The sequence below is a fragment of the Uranotaenia lowii genome, chromosome 2 (genome assembly GCF_029784155.1).
Source record: "Uranotaenia lowii strain MFRU-FL chromosome 2, ASM2978415v1, whole genome shotgun sequence".
NCBI lineage: Eukaryota > Metazoa > Arthropoda > Insecta > Diptera > Culicidae > Uranotaenia > Uranotaenia lowii.
The window spans coordinates 173611466-173634186 of record NC_073692.1 but is presented as its reverse complement, the minus strand read 5'-3'; the positions used below and the strand labels follow the sequence as shown (position 1 = coordinate 173634186).

At 38.8% G+C, this 22721-nt stretch overlaps 1 protein-coding gene across 10 annotated transcripts in view; it reads right to left on the bottom strand.

Moving 5' to 3' along the window:
- Positions 1-22721, bottom strand: part of LOC129749889 (neurogenic protein mastermind) — a 467345-nt gene that overhangs the window by 31939 nt on the left and 412685 nt on the right. For all 10 annotated transcript variants that reach the window (XM_055745005.1, XM_055744999.1, XM_055745006.1 and 7 more), the window contains exons 6-11: positions 3138-3548; positions 2752-3073; positions 1569-2689; positions 1420-1503; positions 606-1344; positions 42-542 (exon numbers count right to left, since the gene is read on the bottom strand). In XM_055745005.1, coding sequence (XP_055600980.1) covers positions 42-542; positions 606-1344; positions 1420-1503; positions 1569-2689; positions 2752-3073; positions 3138-3548 — 3178 coding nt within the window. The remainder of the gene's footprint in view (positions 1-41; positions 543-605; positions 1345-1419; positions 1504-1568; positions 2690-2751; positions 3074-3137; positions 3549-22721) is intronic.

Here is a 22721-nt window from a genome sequence, read left to right as displayed (position 1 = left end):
TGAATTAGCTGTTTGAAGTAAAGATAGGGAAGAATACTAACGGTTCAGATCGGCGTTAGCCGTGGCGTTGACGGGGACGACCATCTGCTGCTGCTTCTGTTGCTGCAGCAATCGCTGCCGTTGCTGTTCCTGCAGCAAGCGTTCCCGCTGGGCCTGTTGGCTCTGCAGTTTTTGGATGGCCAGCACATTCGGTCCACCGGGAGCTCCATTCCCGAGTGGACCTACTCCTGAACCGGGACCACCTGGAGGGCCAGGCAGTCGCATTCGCGGAGTGTAAACCGGTGGTGGGGTGAAGTTGGGGTTCGGTGTCGTTGGAGTTCCGGGGTTCTGCTGGGACATTTGCCCGGCAGGGGATCCACCGGCACTGGCCATTCCATGCATCGGGTAGGCCGGTGGACTTCCGCTGTACTGGAGCGGTGAGGTTACGTTTTCGATTTGCATCAACGATTTTTGAATAGCATTGATGGCTAACTTTTCCTGGATGTCCTGTTGACTTGACTGTGATGGGGTGGCAGATGCGGATGACTCGATGGAACTTATTCCTGGAGGAATAGATGCATTAGACTTGTCTGGATAAGATCTATTGGTTAGTACTTGAGACATACCTAGAAGGCTATTGAGTTCGCTGTCGCCGAAGTTTCCCTCCGGGGCGATGTCGATCACATGGTTAAGTATTTCATTCAGCTCGGGGTCCCACTCGGGCGTTGCTTGACTGGTGGTGGAGGGCGTCGCAAACTGCTGGCCACTGCCGACCGATCCGATGCCTGAGTCCTGGATCGCCGGAGAAAAACTGTGCTGTTGCCGCTGTTGGGCCGCAGCGACGGCCATCTGCTGTTGAAGCATGGCGTGTTGCTGTTGCTGCTGGTGGTTGAGGTAGATATCGGATGAAGTAGGTGGCTGTTGTGATTGTGAAGGCATAGCTGATTTGCGCATCTGCTGCTGTTGCTGTTGTTGCATCCGCAGCTGATGGTTCATCTGTTGTACTTGCTTCAGATTGTTGTTACTGGTTGTAAGGTTGTTGTTGTTGATGGTTTGGTTTGGAGGTGTAGAACTGGTGACGCTGGCCATCTGCCGGGTCACGTTAGAAATTGGGATATCGGGGATGATTCGATTCAATGGTAGATGACCGGGTAGCATCGGGGTAGGGGCTTTGGCCGGATTGGCCAACAGTGAGGCTAACATTTTGTTCCTTTCCCGAAGTTTGGACGGTTTGTCATCGGGTCGCTTCGCTGCAGATCCTTCGTCCGGTTCGTTCGAGGGTCGTTTCCGATCGTTACCCTGAAACCGGAGCATCTGCATCAGCTCTTCGTTGTTGAGTGGCGCCGGATGCTCCTTTGGTTCTTCCTGTTGGTTAGAAGGAACAAATAAGTTAACTGCCTGATACATGCCTGAAAATCTTAAAAAAGAATAATCCCATACCTTAACTTTCTGTAGTTGCCTTAACAGCTCACTCGATCTGTTCCGTGAGTCCGAATCATCGTCATCACTTTTATCATTAAGAAGCTGAGGAATAAAGAATATTGCAATTAAATAGTTTCGTTTATCATTTGAATCTTAACGAGTATTACCTTCAAAATTCGGTTCGGGTTCCGATGGTCATGATCGAGATCCAAACCAGACGAAGATGAGGCATTTGAGTGAGGTCGTTTGGTTGTCAGTAGATTTCGTAATCGTTCCGAGTGCTGGGTTTGCATTTCTTGCTGTTGTTGCTGCTGCTGTTGTTGTTGCTGCTGTTGATGTATTTGTTCCTGAATCTTTTCCTTATCGTCGAACGGGAACTGGAAGTTGTTCCCGAAAGGTCCAGCGTTGTTATTCGTCATACTGTTGTTGTTATTATTGTTACTGATCTGCTGATTACTGCTATTATTTGAAGGAGAAGGTTGCCCGGCACTACCAGCATGATAAGGAGTAAGCGGAGAAGGACACATGGGTGCCGCTGCAGGACTATAGGCGGTTACCGATGGAGGCCTGGGAGTGCTGACCGGTGTAACACTGGTTCGAGAATCTGGCCTCGAGTCCCAACCGACTCCACCCGGCTCCATATCGAATGTGGAATGTGGAAACTCGAACTCAAAGTCCGAGTTGAAAAACTGCGAACTGTCCGAAGGTTGCGGACATATGATCGCCGAATTGGTATTACTTCTCGGTGACACAACTGGCCCCAGGATTCCCAGAGGACCCGACCCGTTCCCACTTCCGTTCAATATGCTGGACATCAGTGGACCGCCCATATTACTGACCCCCTGAGTGATCTGTTGCATTTGGCGAGTTGAGCTACTATTACTACTATTACTAGGACCAACTACTACTCCACTGCTGGTGCTGGGCATGGTCATACTGGACGACGAAGATGACGACGGGTTGTTCCCCCCGGAAGAGGATGAACTCTCCATCATCGCCACCTCGTTGTCGTTCAGAATCGTGTGGATCGCCATGATAAAGTCCGGCTCATTTGGTTTGTTGTTACGAAATAATCTCGTCTGAGCCTTGACGTGCACATACACATCCGGACCACCGAGACGCAACCGATACGTAGACACCTGGGCGCCTCCGTTAGCATTTTTCACATTGTTGAGGTACTCGTTGACGCGAGCTCGATCCTGGAAGTGGCAGAGATCGTGGATTGACCTTACAGTCTCTTTGGTTAGATATCCTGCAAACTGCTTTCTCAGCGTTGCTGCGTCAAAATCTAAAATAATGAATAGAAAGCGTGAGTTTAGGTTATATTTTGTTGACCCCAATAGAACTCACCAATAACTGCGCCACTCATGTCCAGCTTGAGCGTCAGCTGTTCGTCCAGCGTCTGGGGCATGGTGAGGCTGCTGTCGATTTGGTTGATCGGGTGCGGCGTCAGCTGATGCTGGTCGTCCTCCGGGAGTGTGATCAGACAGAGCACCGACGAGGACTCGGAATCGGCCGTATCATCCTTGACCGGGGCAGAAATGATGAGCAGATCCTTGTACTTCTCCTGGCGTTGTTGCTTCTGTTCGATCGTATCGTTAGCGCTGTCCGGCGCCTTCAACAGCCAACGGATCTTTGTTCGGATCGTTCGCTTCGGTGACTGATAGAACATCTGAAGAAAAAATAGATTTTAAGTTACTGAATAAACAACGGTCAACAAACAGGCAACGTCGTACCTCATCTTGATCCCAATTTAGCTCAAACGAGTTCTTGTTTAGGATTGGGCTCAGCTTCGAGTGATCACCAGTGTGCAGGTACGAGTAGATGGATTGGCCGTGGAGCTCCGTGCGGGAGTAGTGCAGCACGTCCAGGACGTTCTCGGTGGCACATTCGATGACGCCCTCCGAGTTGATCTCGAGCAGGGCCCAGCCCACGTTGGAGATGTAGTGCTGGACCGCCTCGAAGTAGGCCGACTTTTCCGGCGAGTGACCGTTCACGGATGGTTCCGGCAGGGGCGGTTCGGTCGAGGACACTTCCCCCTGCTGAACCGGGTGCAGCTTGCAGGAATCGCTGCAATCGGGCGAACACTTGGAGCAACGATTGGACCCGGTCAGGTCCCGGTTTCCTTGCTCTAACAAACGGCGGAACTGGGGGGAGGAGGAAGAACAGACATGTTCAAATTGATTAATGATGCTATAAATAAAATAAATGCTAGAATCCATCTTAGGGTTTGTTAAGCTGATACAATCAATGGCTAAATAAATTGCCAAATAAAATTCAGATGCTTAAACTAACTGGAAATCTGCAGATTGTCTTATTTCTCTAAACACAACACCTGATAATTTGAAAATATTGGACACTTAGACCAAACTGAAAGAACTATTCTTTAGCCTTTTATCAAAATATAACCTGTGTAGACCTTCTGTGAAACAAGTCGTTGAGACTTTTGAGGCGGTATTACTGAAGATATTATAGATCTGGCATTTTTTTAATGGAATATTGTTTATTGCCGCGCTTTAATGTGATTTAAATCATCGACGTTTTTCGGCGGATTTTAGAAAATCCGTCGAAAAACGTCGATGATTTATATCACATTTTTTTTAATGAGAATTAAAATAACACATTTTTCGGAAGAATCAAGTTAACCAAATGAGATGAAATTCAGCATGGGGCTTGATGTGAGGCCAAGGAACGATTTCAGCTCCCAAATTTTGATTCTGGAACATTCCCCTATTTTGGACCACCGTAATGCAAGGTTAGCAGATCTTCTTTCAGATCTAAAAGCCAGGTGTACCAATATTTTACTGGGAATTAATCACGGGACAATTTATTCAAGAATTTGGTAGCCTTTGGCCGAAAATTGCGAAAAGTACGTTTCGACAACGCCAGACGACATTTTGCATTTATCGTCAAAGGCTTGGCGATTTTGGCTTAAGCGCAAAAGAATATTTTTTTGAAAATCTGAAAATTTTGAAATTTTTTTTGAATCCAAACCATTATATTTTTTTTCAACATTCCAGTTTAGAAAAATATATTTATTTTTTTTGGGAAATGAATCTCCTCAAATATAAGAAAGTGTCCTTTCTGGCGATTGAATTTCTGTAGAGTTTTCATTCTGGGCAAACTTGGAATGGATTACATCCTCTAAACTACATAAATATATGAGCTCGGGTGGTATAAAAAAAATCTGTGATAATCTGTGCAACAGACAAGATTATGCATTTTTCAAATGTAATCGTTATGAACACATGTGTTGACAACCCGAATATGCTTAAGGTCATGTTACTGGAAACACAAATTTCGTTATTCGTTGGTGATCCGAGTCTTTTCTAGTCAAAGGCCTCACCACCCAGAAAGTTATTTTTTTAGGGATAAGGAAGATATAAGATTTGTGTAAGTATTTCATTTTTGCAGTCTACTTGTCACTCCTCAACGACAAATAGGGGAAAGTTGCGGAAACAGAACTTTAAGGTGATATCTGAATACTTATCATGAATAAACCTCCAGTATCGATATTCGAATTTCTTAATACTAACTTTTGACTCGCTAAATCTGAATGAAGAATTAAGGGTTAAAAGTTATACTTTTGTATTAAGGATCAGATTCAAATTAAGATTCAAATAAGGATGGATCAAATATCTAATTCTTTTTTGTCAGCAGTACCAAAAATATCTGCAATTGGTGAATCAAATCAATTAAAAGGAAACTTTCGATTGCTTTGATTCAGTTGATTCATTCAACCAAGTAGGCTCACAACACAATAGAGTGCAATTGGTGCTTTATGCGTAATAACATCCTATCTATATAAAAAAAACTATAAATTTTCAAACGTTTTATTTGATTTTTCATTAAAAACAAAGTTTTTTTTACCATTTTTTCTTAGTATGGTGAAAGTTTTATGTATTTATAAATTTTAAAATAACTAGTGAATCAAAACAATTTTCTGATAACGTCAATTTATTTATTTATTTATTAGTCTTCGAAAAAATATTGTTTTGCACAGACTTATCGTTCTAATAGTGTCCTTAACCTATTTTAAATGATTGCTTTAAAATACCTACCGAATAAAAAAAAATTCTAGCACACTCATTAAAATAACGATTACATGTGTTTATTGAATTGTAGTAGTCATACGTGGTTCGATGAGATGGAATCCAAAGAAGCATTTGATTTCACAGCGGGCGTGTAGGAGCGTCCAAAATTATGCAATCCAGGAGATCGTTGTTTTCAATATTGCCACTCACCAAATCGAATGTGAATAAACACTGCAGGAACTTCCTTCTACGGGATAGCGTTTCAAGATGAATCAGGTTACATCGATGGTCATAGGGAGTCCTGACTCCAGGATTCCAGTTAAGTTTCCGAAGAGCAAAGCGAACAAACGCTCGCTGGACACCTTCGAGAGATTGACTCAGAGTCAGGTGGAATGGGGCACATACTAGAACTGTGTATTCAAGTATACTTCTGACGATCGAACAATAAAATGTTTTAAGTGCATACACGTCGTTGAAATCGATTGTGTTGCGACGGAGGAAACCAAGCATAGCGTAAGACTTGGCGGTTAAATTGTAGTGATATGCGTGTGAAATCTTAACCGGCTATCGAGGGTAAAACCGAGGTCCTTAATTATGTCAACAGTTTTGAAAACGGTATCACCCATTGTGTAGTTATACTGATGCACGATACGGGTTCTTGATAAACTCATTGTTTTGCACTTTTCGACGTTCACCAGCATTCCATTCAAACCGCACCATCGCATAACAACGTCGAGATCATTCTACAACATGATGCAGTCCAACGGTGATGTAATTTGTCGGAAAAGCTTTAGGTCGTCTGCATCAAATAGTTTATGCGACGTCAACATTTTACACAAATTGTTAACGAACAGTATGAAAATAAACGGTCCAAGATGACTGCCTTGGGGAACAGCGGATGGTATCAAAAACTTCGAAGAGCAGAAAGAGTTGCCTTCAACATAGGCCAAGTGGGAGTTCAAATACGAGGCAAGCCACTTTGTTATCCACTCAGGAAGTCCAAGGTGTCTAATTTTGTCTTTTACCAATACGTGAGGAACGTGGTTGAAAGCTTTGGAAAAATCGATGTATACAGTGTGCACTTGCTGACGTTTTTCAATTTTCGGTACCACAAAGTTTGTAAATGCCAGGTTTGAGGTTGTTGAACGTTTTTTCATGCATCCATGTTGAGCACCATCAATTAACTGAGCTATGGACGGATATATAGCATCGTACACTAAAGATACTTTCGCAAAACAGTTAAGGATTGAAATCGGACGGTAGTTTTCGACGGAATGTGCGCTGCCACTTGCATGCACAGGTGTGACCGATGCTATTTCCCACGCCTGCGGGGAAACTCCAGATGACAGAGGCATTAAAAAATCGTTGTTAGAGGTATCGCTTTGCGGAGGCACAGTTTTTTACGAACACCGGTGGTAAATTGTCAGGTCCCGGTCATTTTAAAACGTTCACTGCTATAAGGGCATTGTAGACGTCAACATCAGACAGTGAAAGAGTAGGTACACAGATATTGTATGACGGTAAAGATTCAAGTGATACAGCTGAAGTGAGTCCATCGTCATTCAGGAAAACTGAATTTGATGTCCCATCAACCTGAATACATTTGATGTAGGTACATGTGGTATGATTATCTGCGGACATTAAGTTTTTAGAAGCCATTGAATTTGAAAAGTGTTGCATGGTACCCCAGTATATACGGTATACAACATATTCTATCTAGATTTTTTTTTAATTTATACTTTCTAATCTGTTCTTGTTGAGCTTTGAAAGTACACTGAGGTTTTTTTTACGCGGTTTTTTTACACGGTTTTTTTTACGCGACTTTTTTTACGCGGATTTTCGAATTAACGCGGTTTTTTTTACGCGGATTTTCGAATTAACGCAGTTTTTCAGAGAAAATATTCTAAGACTTTTTCAAAGGAAAACACTTAGAATCTTTTTGTAGTTGGGAAAATCTTAGCTCTGAGACTAAGAACGTGATACATGAGATCTGTGACCTGAGACTTGAGACTTGAGACCTGAGACCTGAGACATGAGACCTGAAATATGAGACTCGAGATCTGAGACACGAGACATGAGACATGAGACATGAGACATGAGACATGAGACATTGTAGCAGTCCGCAAGTTCGAAAATTCACATTTACTCTCCGCCTTAAAGTAGGCCCAGTTTGTCCGCCCCTCGATCGATCTCGAACATAATATCGATTCGCGCGATCGACGGTTTGAGCAATGCGGTTCGACACGCTGAGGAGACGTTCATACATTCTCCCGCGAGGTGTTGAATTGTTTGAGTTAGAACCAATTAGCTACTGCGATTCTAATGCATAGCCGAAATTCTTATCTCTTGAGATAATCTCATAGAACTCTCAGGGATTATGAACTTCCGCCGAGGGCGTTTGTAGCAAGGTCGCTTTCCCTGTACTGAGAGCTCAAGGAGACGATCAAACGTTCCTTGAGCGTGATTGGCAGTGGAAGTGCGCGTGGGCCGTGACTGATTGAATCCGACTTTAAGTAATATAGTGTGGTCAGAATTTTCGGTCAATAATTTAACTAGCTTTGTTTTCCCATTAGACTAGGTGCATAGTTAGTTTTGGAAAGTGCGTGCCAAGAAAGTTAGTTCTTGCGTGACAATTTAGTCAGAAAGGTAATTGTGCTTCGTCGTTGTGCTTTACATGTGCGTTGCTTAATCCATCTGTGCCAAAGTAGGCACATATCTTTCCCCAGCGGGACCAATCCCCGGACCACGTAGCAATCCGCTGCTTAAGTTTTCCCGCCACGCCGAGGACACCCGACGCCCAAATCCGTCGGAAGCGAGACGTTTCGTCACCATAACGTCTTGGGGGAGCGACGGGAGCTCCACGTGGCCGCGTGGGCCAATCGTTGTGCAGCCAATTATTAACCGACCCAGCAGCCGTTCAAGGTCGGTGCTAAGCAGCACAGCGGCGGTCGTCGACCTTTGACCGCAGGTCAAACGACACTTGACAATTCGCTTGTCGAGTTTCATCACCGCTGAACGTTAGCCAACACCTTCAGCGGGCGCTAAATCATCAGCCAGCACCTAACATCATCGGTGGTCGCCAAAATCGCCATCGAGGTCGCCGAATACTCGCCAGCCAGCATTCCGACATCATGACACATCATCATGAGTCATCATTCAACATCGCCAACAGCTCTCATCTCCGACCAGCGAAGAACAGGATCGCAGCATTCGGTGAGTCCATTCTGATTGGAGAGCTTTAATGTTCGACAAAGGGGTCGTCCATATTTAAGATCCACGTCGAATTATGTTTTTATGCTAGCCAACGGTTAACATAGTCCCGTCACCAATGTAAAGCCAGAAGTGAGGTCGAAATTCCCGTGCCTTTGTTTAGGGAAACCCTCTGGAAACATAAAAGCCCGGGCGCGACAAGCTATGTTGCTATAAGCTTGTCGCCAAAGCACGCACGATTGATAGGGATACCTTTAGGCGTTTTCTTTGAAGTTGCACGCAAGTAGGACTAGCTAGTTTAAGATGCCATAATACCAAATGCGGTAGGAAATAAAATTCATGAATTGTAATTGTAACTTGTAAATCCCTTTAACTATTGATTGAAGAATTTGACCATACTGGGGTAGTCTGGGGAGGACCTGGGGGGTTTCATGCGCAAATAAGCTGTCCTTTACAATTGGGGAACGGGAGGTCGTTAGCTCAGTGATGAGATTGCCAGGTATGGGCGATCTATAACTTAGGCGTTCTAAGGATTTTATGTTGATTGGTAGCAATTTCGTCATAATGTGTTAGTTTCGTCGCATTTTGGGTTAGCTATTTGGAGAGCCCTATCTGATTCGATCCTTAATCACTTTTAAGGACAATTTATGGACTCGCCCTCAGCGGAGTCTCACCGGGCATATTAAACCGTGGCGTACGATCTCCTAACGGAGTGGCGCTTAAGTCGTACGCCAGTAAGGGATCGGTCAGTGGCGGCTACAACATAAGACCTAAGACATGAGACCTGAGACATGAGACCTAAGACATGAGACATGAGACCTGAGACATGAGACATGAGCCATGAGACCTGAGACATGAGACATGAGACATGAGACATGAGACATGAGACATGAGACATGAGACATGAGACCTGAGACCTGAGACCTGAGACATGGAACATGAGTCCTGAGACATGAGACCTGAGACATGAGACCTAAGACATGAGACATGGAACATGAGACCTGAGACATGAGACATGAGACACACTGTCAAATAAGGCTCACTATATTCTACTATTCTATTAATCTAATTGATTTTGTTTTTTATCTTAAAAATAAACTATCATTGTACGCAAATTTTTAAATAATCATGGTTCTTACGTGTTTTTTTAGTAACGTGCTTTTTTGCGCGAATTTTTTAATTAAAATGGATTTTTACGTGGATTTTCGAATTTCGGGTTTTTTTTACGTGGATTTTCGAATTAACGAGGTTTTTTTTACGCGGATTTTCGAATTAACGCGGTTTTTTTTACGCGGGACGAAATACCGCGTAAAAAAAACCTCAGTGTACCAAAGAAGAAAAAAAACATGTTTTAACTAAAAACAGTTTATTGCAACAGGTCGTTGACAATTAAGTTAAGACACAATTTGTTTTAACAACATTAAATAACGTCAATTATATTCATTTCACTTTGATATAGATCGGAATATTTTGACTATGTCCATAATTAGGAACACATTGAAACTAGTGTTCCTATTTTGGACATAACATTTTTTAAGCTTTTACATGAAAAGAACATGGTTCCAACATACCAATTTATAAAATTACAATCCGCCGAAAAATTTCAAAATATATAATCGGTTGACAAATTCAGTTTTGATATTCCATATCTAAAAAAGTATTTTTTTAAAGAAAAACGCTAATTATTCCATTTATTTTGGACAGACTTTGAAACAATCCGGATTCTAATAAAAATCCTATGAGTTAGAAAACATTTTTTTATAGTTGTGATAAGTGGAAAATAACGCCAAATAAGAAATAGGGTGGGTTTCTATAAAGAATATGCTCTGATTCTAATGGTTTTCTTAGTTCTATCGAAACATTCTACATTTTTCAAAATCGGTAGCTCAGAATCCGTCATCAGTTGACATCGATAAATGACAGCCCAAAACGTTCAAATCATTCTCAACAAGTTGAGCTTGTAAATCTCATCGGTTGGTATACAAACAAACCTGTCTAACTCGTATAGAAGTCGAGCGTTTTCGCTTTTTTCTGTGTTTTAAAGATCAGCCGAAGGGAAGGAACGATGCCGGGGAGGGCGGCCAGTCTCCGGTCTATATTGCGACGGCCACAAGGTGTGCGCAACCAACTGAACCGAAGTCACTAGCCAGCTACTGAAATCAAACGCGCAAAAGACGCCCTCGAAAAGTTGCGTCCGTGTTCGTTCAAATAAAGAAGCTTGTTGTTCCAATTTCACTTTCATTAGACGACCATCATCTTCAGACTTCGTCATCATCCACCGCGCCGGCCGTCATCTCCTCGGCTTGACTTTGCTTGGACACATCAGAGAGGACGCTCTTACATCCTCCTTCTTCTTACCAAAGGTCCTCTCATACGGCCAAGATTGACGCATCTTCCCTAGTTTGCTCAGATAATGGCTGATCTCGAAGATGACGATAGTTAGTTGGAGGTTATAGTTGTGTCTTAGTTTGTCACAACACAACCGTCTGATGGTGGTCTAACGGAGATGACTAGGCTGATCGTGTCATTGTTGAGTCGAACCAGAACGTACACGATTCCACGTTATTAAATTTAAGCCAAGACGCCAAGAGACGCTCCACAAATAATCTCGATTTCTCAATGTAGCTCTAAAGAAGATCGCACTAACCACTTCAAATCTTACCAAGACATGTTCAGATACCCACCTTAGTTAGGCAGCAGGTACCTACCTATTATGATTGATGGCTTTCGTTCAATCTTTAGCGCGTCGTCGGGGAGACATCCCACAACAAACTCGCGAAACTCATCCCCCCTGACCGGTGAGATACTTCCACGCTGAGAGAGTGGAAATACGAGAAAATTCTCGCTTGAGAGATCTCACCCCCTCAAAAGAACTCAGGAGCACGAGTGGAAAACGTAGCTCAGCACTCAATGGTGGGTGACTGGGGGATTTTTGTAACAGCGAAAGTTATCAAGGTTTGAGTGTGTTTTGGACTGTCCATGCCCCCCTCCCCTTTCCGGGGGGTCCATTTTCCCTCCCCAACATTGTATGGACGATTGTTTGGCGTTTGCGAGTGTTTGGTTTACCTAGCTACCTACTCGCGCAAATAAGCATCGGAGAATCTCGTGATCGACAACAACAACTACAACACACTACCAGCCAAGTGATGCGCGATCACTGACGATGTCTGACTCTGCCTCTGATCATGACCGCAATCTAGCTGCGCCGCAATGTTGTTAGGAGAGGACTGAATGATGATGGTTGTTGGATTTTCGAATGTGACATGTGTCGGAAGCATATTGCGTGATCCGCCGAGTCGAAAGTTGCTGCCGACGGGAAAACGCGAAAGAGGTGCACGCGTGTAGATTTAGAAATCGGATTCAAATTCATAGTACTATTTGAATATCGTTGGACCAAAGAGTTTTGATAATTTATTAAATTAGGAACTAAATCAAATGAATACAACGTTCAGGTATGATAATTTTATAACGCATTTTCGTCTTTTTCTTATATGAATCCATTATATAGGTACACTACGGGAAAATGCAATTGCAAAATTTAAAAATTCTCTCGTAAATCCGCTGCAAGAAGAACATCTTGATAAACAACCGCATGTAGACGACCATGACAATAACTGAAAAACAATTAGCTCGTAGACTGAGTAGATGTTGATACCAAAAACAGTATCGAAAAGTACTACTTTTTTCAATGAAGAATTTTTCACTTTTAAGCACTAAACTACATAAAATTTGTTTATCAATCACTTTTTGTGGTTATTGCTGTACCCAAAGTCTTTGGGCCAAAACAAAGGTTGCAAAATTTCAATACCGATTAGGGCAAATTATCTGCCAAAATAAGATTAAAAATGAGGTTGTCGTTTAGCCTAATGGCTAACTTGTCTGATTTATAAGCCAAAGGTTCAGGGATCGAATCTCATAAACCATGCATTGGATAAGGCCAGCATTGGATGAGAAACTTGAGCTCTCGCTGCGTTACCACTGAATACAAATATCCAGGTGAAACAAGCAAAAATTAAAACATTTCACGGATTTTCGTCCTATTTGACAATTTATCTCAGAAACAAAAAAATTAAAGAATCGACGGTGAAGTAAGCATCGAACTCAAAACAATCTCCTCATGACGATTTGCACGTGAACCGCTTTGCCATGTGCTCTACCTGTGTCATTTGGAGACCGGTGTTTGTTTTCGTAGTCTTTCTGTCACGGTCAATCAAGAATTAAAAATAAAATATAATATTAAATAATAAATAAAAAATTTGAAAAATGTGTGTATGTTACTGGTCCAACACTCTATAGCAGTCAGTGGTTTTCAAACTTTTTCCACTCACCGCCCCCTTTTGCTAAAATTTTTAGCTCAACGCCCCCCTAAAACAATTAAAATACAAAACGCAGTTTGGAATCATTGAACTAGGGTCCATAACCAGCAGAGGTTCATAGAGTACTCTGAGAGTGATTATCTTCAGAAAAGAGCAATAAATTTTTCAAAATGCTCACGTCTCAATATCTGAATTTTGTTAAAAAAAATACTATTTTCAAACAAAATCCATTATTTTCAAAGTGAAATAACGACAAGTCTTCAACTTGATCAGAAAGATGACAACAAATTTAAATAACCAGTTCTTTAAGGGGGGGGTAGGGTCTAACACTTTCAAAAAATCGATTTTTTTATTTTTTTATTTTCTTATTGTAAAACATTTCAAGAATGTTGTGTCAAATGTTCAAGTCAGTTGAAGCAAAACTGTAGAAATTATAGGCCTTTATCTCCTCCTATCTAATACTGCAAGAAAGCAAGAGCAGAAACTTCAAACGCGTTTTTCTCGAAAGCACATTTTTAAAGTCCGTGGACATCGTCATTTGAAAACTACTTATCCGATTCTTTTCAAATTTGGAACATATTTTCTACATATAAAATACCAGACCCCAACGTTTTTCTTTTTTGATTTTTTTTACTTTGGGGAGATTTTAGAGGTGAAAAATGGCGGATTTTTAGGTGAAAAATCGTAGTTTTTACTTCAAACAGCCACAAAAATTTCATAAAAATATTTTAAAGTTAAATAAAAACGTTGGGGTCCAGAAAAACATCTATTAAAAATATTTTGCTTTGATTTTTTGACCTCAGATGATTCTGTGCTGAGATACAGTGTCCACCGCAAATCCTGTTTTCTAAAAGGCATCCTCGAAAATGCTCCGTCACCGGCTCATTTTTCAATATTTTTCTACGAAAAAATTACTAAATGTTCTTTAAACAATGCTTTGTATAATGCAAAAAATTTGAATACATTTGTTTGAACGATAGCTCTAGAAAAAAATCGTGAAAATGGTGTTTTTTTATACCCGTTAGACCCTACCCCCCCCTTAAACATCATTTTTTCATAACACTAATATTATTTTTGATATAAAATAGACGCAAACAAAATATAATAAGAGGAATGAAAAAAAAAATGATTTAAAAAGGTTATCAACACTGAAATCGGTTTCAATTTCCATCTGTACTTTTCTCCATTCGTCCGAAAAAGTGTTTCACGAGCTAAAACCGTTTTAATTTAATTCATTATTCAGTTTGTATTCATTTTATTTGATTGTTAACCAATTTATTTATAGATTATTAAATAATTCTTAGAAACCAGCCAGTTTCTAGATACTGACGTCAGAAAACATTGAACTTTGCAAAATCCACAAATAAGCTCATTAAAAAAATTCCAAATGAAGAGTAAACACTCTTGAACGAGTGCGTTTAGTATCCTTTCTTTGGATTTCCAGTTTCTAAAAAACAAATCCAGAACGCCAACTAAAACTTGTTCTGAGGAACAGAAAAGTAATAATATTTCTTGATATCATATATATCAAATCTTATTTATGAAACCTCAAATCTGAACTTGAATCCTGTTCAAAATTCAGCAGCATTCACGGGTCTCAAAAATAACATACATTTCTATAAACGTCTTATTTTAGAAGTTTAACCAGGGCACAATTGACACAATTGAATTTTTGGAACGATTGAATCAAAGATAAAAAAAATTCGGAACTTTAAACTAAATGGAAAAAAGTCATAATTCTGTAAATTTTTTCCAAAATCTATGATCAAATCTGTGATGGCCTTTTTACACAGTTTTTTACGAAAACATTTTTTGTCCAGCAAATTCATCAAGACAATGCATAGCATAAAATGAAAATTTGCAAGCATTCTTAATAAAAATTTACGCTTATTTCTATACATATTTCAGTCTCAAATCTGATTATAACTTGGTGTTTAGTATTGCAATGTCTTTACATTGTTATACATTTAACTTACACGTTGTCATCTAAATTCCACAATGTTTCGAAACTTGTAAAAATGAGAATTTTAATATTCCCCACCACCCTCCTGAGCCCTTCCAACGCCCACTTAATTTCAAATTTACGCTCACCGCCCCCTGAAAGCTCTCAATGCCCCCCAGAGTGCGGTACAAACCACTTTGAAAACCACTGTTCGATAGCATGAAAGTAGCTCCAAAAATAAAAAAAATGAGAATAACATTCACGACCCTAAACATTAAAAAAAATGTTCTGCCAAATTCCGATAATATGTGTTGCGTAATTTCTGAAATACAGTGGTAACCCGATTTTGTCACGCCGCATCTATTACTGCACCCCGATTTTTTCCAACTCCCGATGAGTTAAAAATGGTGATAAAATTTTTAACTCATTTTGTCATCACATATTTTTTCAAAGCCCAAATACTCACTTTACTCATGTTTACTTAATTATTGCATAAAAAATTTCTTTTACATAATCTTGCAATTTTCAAATCCTTTCCTTAATTTTTCACCCAAATTCGGGGGTGACAAAATAAAGTTTTCACTTTGGTTTTAATCCGATAAGTTCGAATTGTGTACAATTGCTTATGGTAGAAACTTATGGTAGATTTTCTTTTAGCTCCGATTTTTCGAAAAAGTACTGGAATTTGGAAAGTTGGCAACTGGTACAGAAATGGCAAAACAAAATAGAACAATTTTTTTTAAGGTTTTATTAATGACACTTTACCATCTTTGTGGCATTCGTGTCTTAAAATAGAACAAGAAAATAGTTATTAACGAGTAAACAGAAACAAATATTGAATTTATCCAGGAAAATAATGCCATTATTATAAGGAACACATACAAAAACAATACAAACGTCGTGGCTAAAATTCGCAAAATCATTCAACAGCTCATAACCACATACCTACATATTTTTTTGTTAACAAAATGTATGGGAATATATGAACAGAAAGGACCAAACATTATTTTTGATTAGTTCTAAATCATTTGAGACTATAAAAGCTTATTTAGAGAAATCATACATTTTAAGAAAATTTGTTTTTTTACGTTAAAGTATGTAAATTAAACTCTAAAAATCTGAAAAAAACATATCAAATAAAGTTTGTAATACGGATAAAACAATATTTACAGTGTGGTGATAATGATGTATTTAAAGATTTTTCAAAACTTTTTACAGAAATCTGAATTTTAAGGTGTGTTAAGGTCGCCTTAAAGTTGTTTCAGAAGTACAATTTTGTACTTTTTTTTTTGTTATATTGATTAGTGGATCGATACAACAGGGTAGAAGCAGTAAAATTTTAGCTTTGGAACACCTCTAAACAGCTAAGCGCCATCCAAGTGTAGCCATCTTTTGCGTTTTTTGACAGCATGAAATTTCAATTTAATATTCTGCAAAAGTAAGATCGGTATTGTGTTAGATCGAAAATATTGTGCTGCATCTTTAGCTGGTCCGATTTGCAGTTTCCTAAATTGGTTTTTTAAGATCTTTCCCTAGCGCATGGAAAATCGCGGCTATTTCTTGAAAGCTGGTGCCACTTCAACGGGATGCTTATGCAAAAAAAAAAATGCAAGGTAGTGAATTTTACTCGCTCAAGAAATATCGTCAATTTTGCAATTACTTCCGCGAATGGTTTTTCGTCATAAGGATTTCTGCATAGAATTACCGAGAATTATGACGATATCTATACGTTGAAAGCTGTTTACTGTGCATCAGTACGAAACATTATGGAATATGATTCTCAGATATGGGCTTCCTTTCCCCTCCTTTGATTTCAATGTGTGTAAAGTTTACGCACGAGTTTGAAGTTTACATTGTAAATGTGAATTTTAACTAGACATAAGTAGAATATAGTAGTTTCTCGATTTTATCACCGTTCGTTTTTATCAATACTCGCCAAATTCACGCTCGTTTTTATCACTGTTATTGTTTCGATTTTATCATGGTTTTTTAGAAATCATTCAGAAACCATTTCCAGGACCTTAATTTTCTTTCAAAAGCGTAGTGTCTTTGTTTATTATATTTTTTATGGTTTATGTCTTGGTTTGTAAATATTCAATAACATGAAAATGCCATTAAACTGCTTACTTTAGCTGTATAGTGTAAAAATCGTCATTTGGATTTTTAAAACACCTGTAATAATCAACAAAAGTATTTTAACGTCACGCTAATGTTTGTGTTGTTATTTGTGCTTGGTTACCCGCTCTTAAAATGTAAACTTTTTTGGTTATGAGAATCATATAATTTAAAGATGTGGGTGGATTAAAGCGTTTTTGAAAAAAAGATGTGTTTCTGATTTCTTTGTTTATTTGAAAGAGTGGCGTGCGCAATCCTGATTGGACAGCCTTTAGTATTGTCTGAATGGATAATTTTGGAAGATCAAAATGAAATTCTGCCAGCTTTGCCTTAAAATATGTAAAAAGGACTAAGATTTCTGTTTTTCTACATATGAAAGACAAAGGATTATCTGCCTATAAAACGTTTTCGAGAAACACACTTTAAAAATCTAAGTTTAGCAAATTTCAACACATTTTTCGAAAAGGTAAACTTTATAGTTAATCAAAGGTGTGAAGATTAAAATATTGAAATTGGAAATTCGCAGAAGAAATTCTTTTGATTTGGAGAAATTCTTTTCTTTTGTACACTTTTTCAAAATCGACATGAAAGATAACGACTGCTGAATTTCCATAAAAATTTTATAGCTCACTTTTATTAGATGTAGACTATCAAATTAATATTTTATATGTTTTAATATAAAAAAAAATTAAAATTGCTAAAGAGATGAATAATTTGGACTAAAATCGATCCTTTGTGTTTAGTAATCTTTGAGAATTACATCTTATGATTCAAATTTATTGATACAAAACGTTTCCACCACTGAAAATATTATAAATTATTAATTAAAGACAATTTAAATACTATTTTCCACTTTAATTTTTAATTTCGCCAAATTCACGGTTTCGCCATATTCACGGTAAATTTTTTTTCGACCGTGATAAAATCGAAAAACTACTGTAACTCAGTTTTTAAGAAATTTGTCTGTATGGTAATTCCTTATCCAAAGATCAAGTAATAAATAGATACATGAACCCGTGGATGAACTAGAATTGTTTCGTGGGACTAAGAAAATTGTGATATTTAGAAAGTTTAAGGACTTGGTCCTTTATTAAGGAAGACTTGATCTTTTAATCGGGGTTCCCTACGCTTTGGCAGTTCCTTTGACTTTTTTGCCATATAAGATTTTATTTCCCAGTTGATAAGTGTCGGACAAAGAAAATTTTAAAAGTTTGTCTACTACCCTATATTTATTGCATACCTAAAGGCGCAATTTTCAAATCGTTTGATAAAAGCACTTTTTTGAGTCCTTTCTATCAGTGAATCATTGGATTAATATTAGTCATTGGATAAATATTAATAATTTTATGCTAAGCAATGATCAACACCCTTTCACTAGAAAAATATATCTGACTCAAGGGATTAAGTGAACACATTACATACATTTTGGGAAACTTGATCTTAAAAATTGAGAGTTCACTTTTGCTTTCGAAAAAAGGCATTAAGAAGCTCATGATATACTCCAACAATTGACATTTTGGAATAGATATTTTTATCATAATTTTTTCGTGTACGAAACGTTTTAAAGTGATAAATAAAGATCTTCAAGACGCATTTTGTTAGATTTTTCGAACAAAGTGCAATAACTCTAGAAATGAAACTTTTTACCCTTTCATGAAGTAACAAATTTGCAACAATTAATATATGAAAAAAGTGAAAAATCATATTTAATTTTAATTTTTTTTCTTGATGTAAACATTATTTTCAACTGAATCCAAGGTGATTTTTAAGGGAAAATAAAAAATCATGAAATGAAACGTTAATTTTTTTAAATGACAGGTTTGTTGTTTCAGTCTATTTGGCAATTTTTTTAAAGAATATTTGATCTATGTGAGACATTCCAGTTTAGAGATACAGTTGACGAATCAAGTTGATTCATGTTCTTGCCCCTGGAAAAATGTGAATTTTGTTTCAATGTATTATCATTGATTTGAGAGGAACAGTATTCAAAACCATTTTTATACGTTTTTAAGGATATCGTGCCCGAAACACAAGTTTTTTGAAAACAACCAATCGGAAACCTTACTTTATTGACTGGTAGATAACGCTAGTGGTGAAAATTTTTGATCGATTTATCATCATCCAACAACCATGTGATTAAGAATGTTACGCTTCATCATTTCTCTCGATGGAACCTGATAAGGTAAATTAAGTTGCACATCCCATCACATGCAGGCTATGATGTGTAATAAATGTTTACAAAGTACCACTTTCCAGTGCTATAGGTGTATCGCTATCACTCGTCCTCGTCCGTTCGTGTTCAACAAACATCATCGACGGATGCAGCCAGTCTTAGTCGATTGAATTAAACAACAAGCAGAAGAGGGTGAAGACGAAAAAAAAACAACAATCATTAATCTATATATATAAAAATGAATTTCTGTCTGTCTGTCTGTCCGTCTGTCTGTCTGTCTGTCTGTCTGTCTGTCTGTTCCCTATAGACTCGGAAACTACTGAACCGATTTACGTGAAACTTGGCTGGTGGGGGTATTGGAGGCCGGGGAAGGTTCCTATTATGGTTTGAGACCCCTCCCTCTCTCAATAAGGGAGGGAGGGGCCTCCCAAACAAAAGACAATTTTTTGCATAACTCGAGCACCCATCAAGAAAATGGTATCAAAATTGGCATGGGGGTGTATTTGGGTACGAAGAATATTCCTATGAATATTAGGTACCCCTCCCTCCTCTCAGTGGGTTGATAGGAAGGGGGGGGGGAGGGGGGCTACCTTTCAATTTTTCATATAACTCGAAAACTAATCAAGATATTGGAACCAAATTTGGCACGGGATGGTTTTTTTTTTTTTTTTTTTTTTTTTTTTTTGTTTCGATTATAGTCGTTTTACCATCTTTATGGCATTCGCGACTCTATCAACGTTGCAGTTGGCGGATCGTTATTGAAAAACTCATCCGGTACAACTGTGTTCGATGTTTACTCTTGGGCTCGAACTCACGGACATCGGCTCAGGAAGCAACAGACTTGCCAACTGAGCTATATCACAAGCCCAGCACGGGATGGTATTGGGATACGAAAAATATTGCAATGATTATTTGAGACCCATCCCCCTTTTTGTAGAAAGGGGGAGGGGGCCTCTTTCATATTTTTTACATAACTCAAAAACTAATAAAGCAAATGGAATTAAATTTGGTATGGGAGGGTATTTGGATACGAAAAATATTTTTATGATTATTTGAGACCCATCCCTCTTCCAGTAGGGAGAAGTAAATGGGGGAGGGGCCTCTTTCATATTTTTTACATAACTCAAAAACTAATAAAGCAAATGGAACCAAATTTGGCATGGGCGGGTATTTGGGAACGTGACATGTTCTAATGATTGTTTGAGAACCCTTCCTTCTTCCAGTAGGGAGAAAGGAAAGAGGGAGGGGAGTTTCATACAATTTTTACATCATAACTCAAAAACTACAACAGCAAATGGAACCAAATTTGGCATGGAACGATATTTGGGTACGAGAAATGCTTCTATGAATATTTGGTATCCCTCACTCCTTAAAAAAGGTGAATGAAAAGGGGGAGGAAAGTTTTCCCTTACAATTTTCAGTATAACTGGAGAGTTAATCGAGCAAATTGAACCATTTTTGGCATATGAGGGTATTTGGATTCGAGAAATGTTTCTATCAAAAATTGAAGCCCCACCCTTTTTTCAGCAGAAAGATATCAAGAGGGAAAGGGGAGCTTCCATATAATTTTTTTTTGCATAACTCGAGAATTTATCGAGCAAATAAAACCAAATTTGGCATCAAAAGTATTTGAGTACGAAAAATACTTTTTCTATGTGCAACAATCCCTTTCTGGCAGTAAGAGAATAGAATTAAACTTTTTTTTACAAAATCCGAGGAATGGACCAAACTTAACATGGAAAATCATTTTGATATGATTTTATGATTATCTGCCATCCCACCATCCTCCTTTCAGTGAGTAGGTACATAGGACGAGGGAGGTGAGCCCAATACAATTTTGTTAGCATAAGTTTTTAATCAATGCTAACGAAGCCATCAAATGGAAACAAATATGGCATGGAAAGGTACTTAGTTACACGCTTTACAGTGTAGAGAGGGAAAGAAAGGATTTAAGTAATATTTGTGTTTCAATTCGAAACTCCAGCTGCAGCTCTCATTGTATAACTGTTGCTTTTGAATTATGTAATAATTTGGTTTAAAATAATACTAACAAAACAATAAAAATTTGAATTATTTCTGAAAATATCATTTATTGTTGAAGGGTGTAGCAAAGCACACCGGGTCAGCTAGTCGGTTTATAAATAGCAGATCCCGCGACGCGCCTCAGCATAGTTTGCGCCAAAGCCGAATCCGGTTGGGTGGAGTGAGTAAGTGTCTGGCGCGGGGTTTATTTCTTTTAGTTTTTTTTTGTTCAATCCAACCGCGCCGCGCTGCTCGATTACACCATTTTCTGCGCTAGTGAAACTGTTTTCATAACATCCATTTAATGAAGTCGTCCGCGCGATTGGACCAATGGAATGGAAGCCATCATTCAGTAAGGCGCTCAGCTTAGCTCAGCATTGAGCAGATTTTCTGTGGTAGCTCTCGCGTTATGGTAGTGCCTAGGTCTAGTATAGAGCAGACATTCGGATAGTTAGCTGAATAAGTTTCACTTTCATTTTGATCCGCTCTTGACTTGTCGGCTTTACTATACTAGGCTAGTAGTAGATTGGGTTGATTCAGAGATTTTGATAGTGCGGACAATATGTTTTAAACGGTCCGGATTCAAATGCCTTGAATACTTGAGTAGATCAAATTATATATTAGCCCCACAGAAATGCTGAACAGCCATCTTTTCAGCATGATGACTCTTAGAAGCATCGGTAAGAACTTCAATTAGCTACAAGCGTGCTCGGAAAAACTTCGAAAGTTTATACCAGCTCATTTTATGGAACTTTTTGAGGTTAAAAACAAAGTTTAGAATTAAAAAAAAAGAAAATTCGTGCAGTTTGGATTCAGCCAAATCAGCTAACTGAATTACCATCAAATGTAATAGGTATGCATCGCTATTAAATCAATCAGCCTTGCGTATCAGCAGTGCGAATTTTTTAATCTTTTTAACTTTAGGGGTACCAGCTCAAAGATGGTTTTGCAGCCGAAGGCTGAAGATGATACCGAAAACGCATCAACATAAAGCGAGTAAGCACCAACAACGTACAACATGCAGTCGAAAGATTGAATCTGGGAACGAAAACAAAAACAATTTAACCGCAGCCAGCCTTATCGAGCGCTTCCTTTTGAAGGTCTCTTGCTTGCTTGCTGCTGCATGCTACATTCGTATCAGTACCAAGTTGTTGTGATTATTTGCTCACCAGTAGGTAGGTCTACATACATCATGACGTTCACTCGGGCGCATGGCGATGCACATGGGAAGTTTGATGAGTGGTGGCGCCACAACGAGCATTTGGTGGGTTGAGGTTACACATACTAAGGAAGTGGAAGGAGAGGAAGAGTATGCAATTCCTACTATGGAGCTCTATTTGGGGCTAATGAAGCACTAATAATCTCCCATTAATTTAATCTCAATTATTTGAGACTAATGAATGCCTAATAAAGCTGTTCTTGGCAATTGGATTGAATTTTCAGGATTTAATAATGATCCATTCTTGATTCTTGGACTTAAAATTTACTTTGCAATGTGATTTATAGGA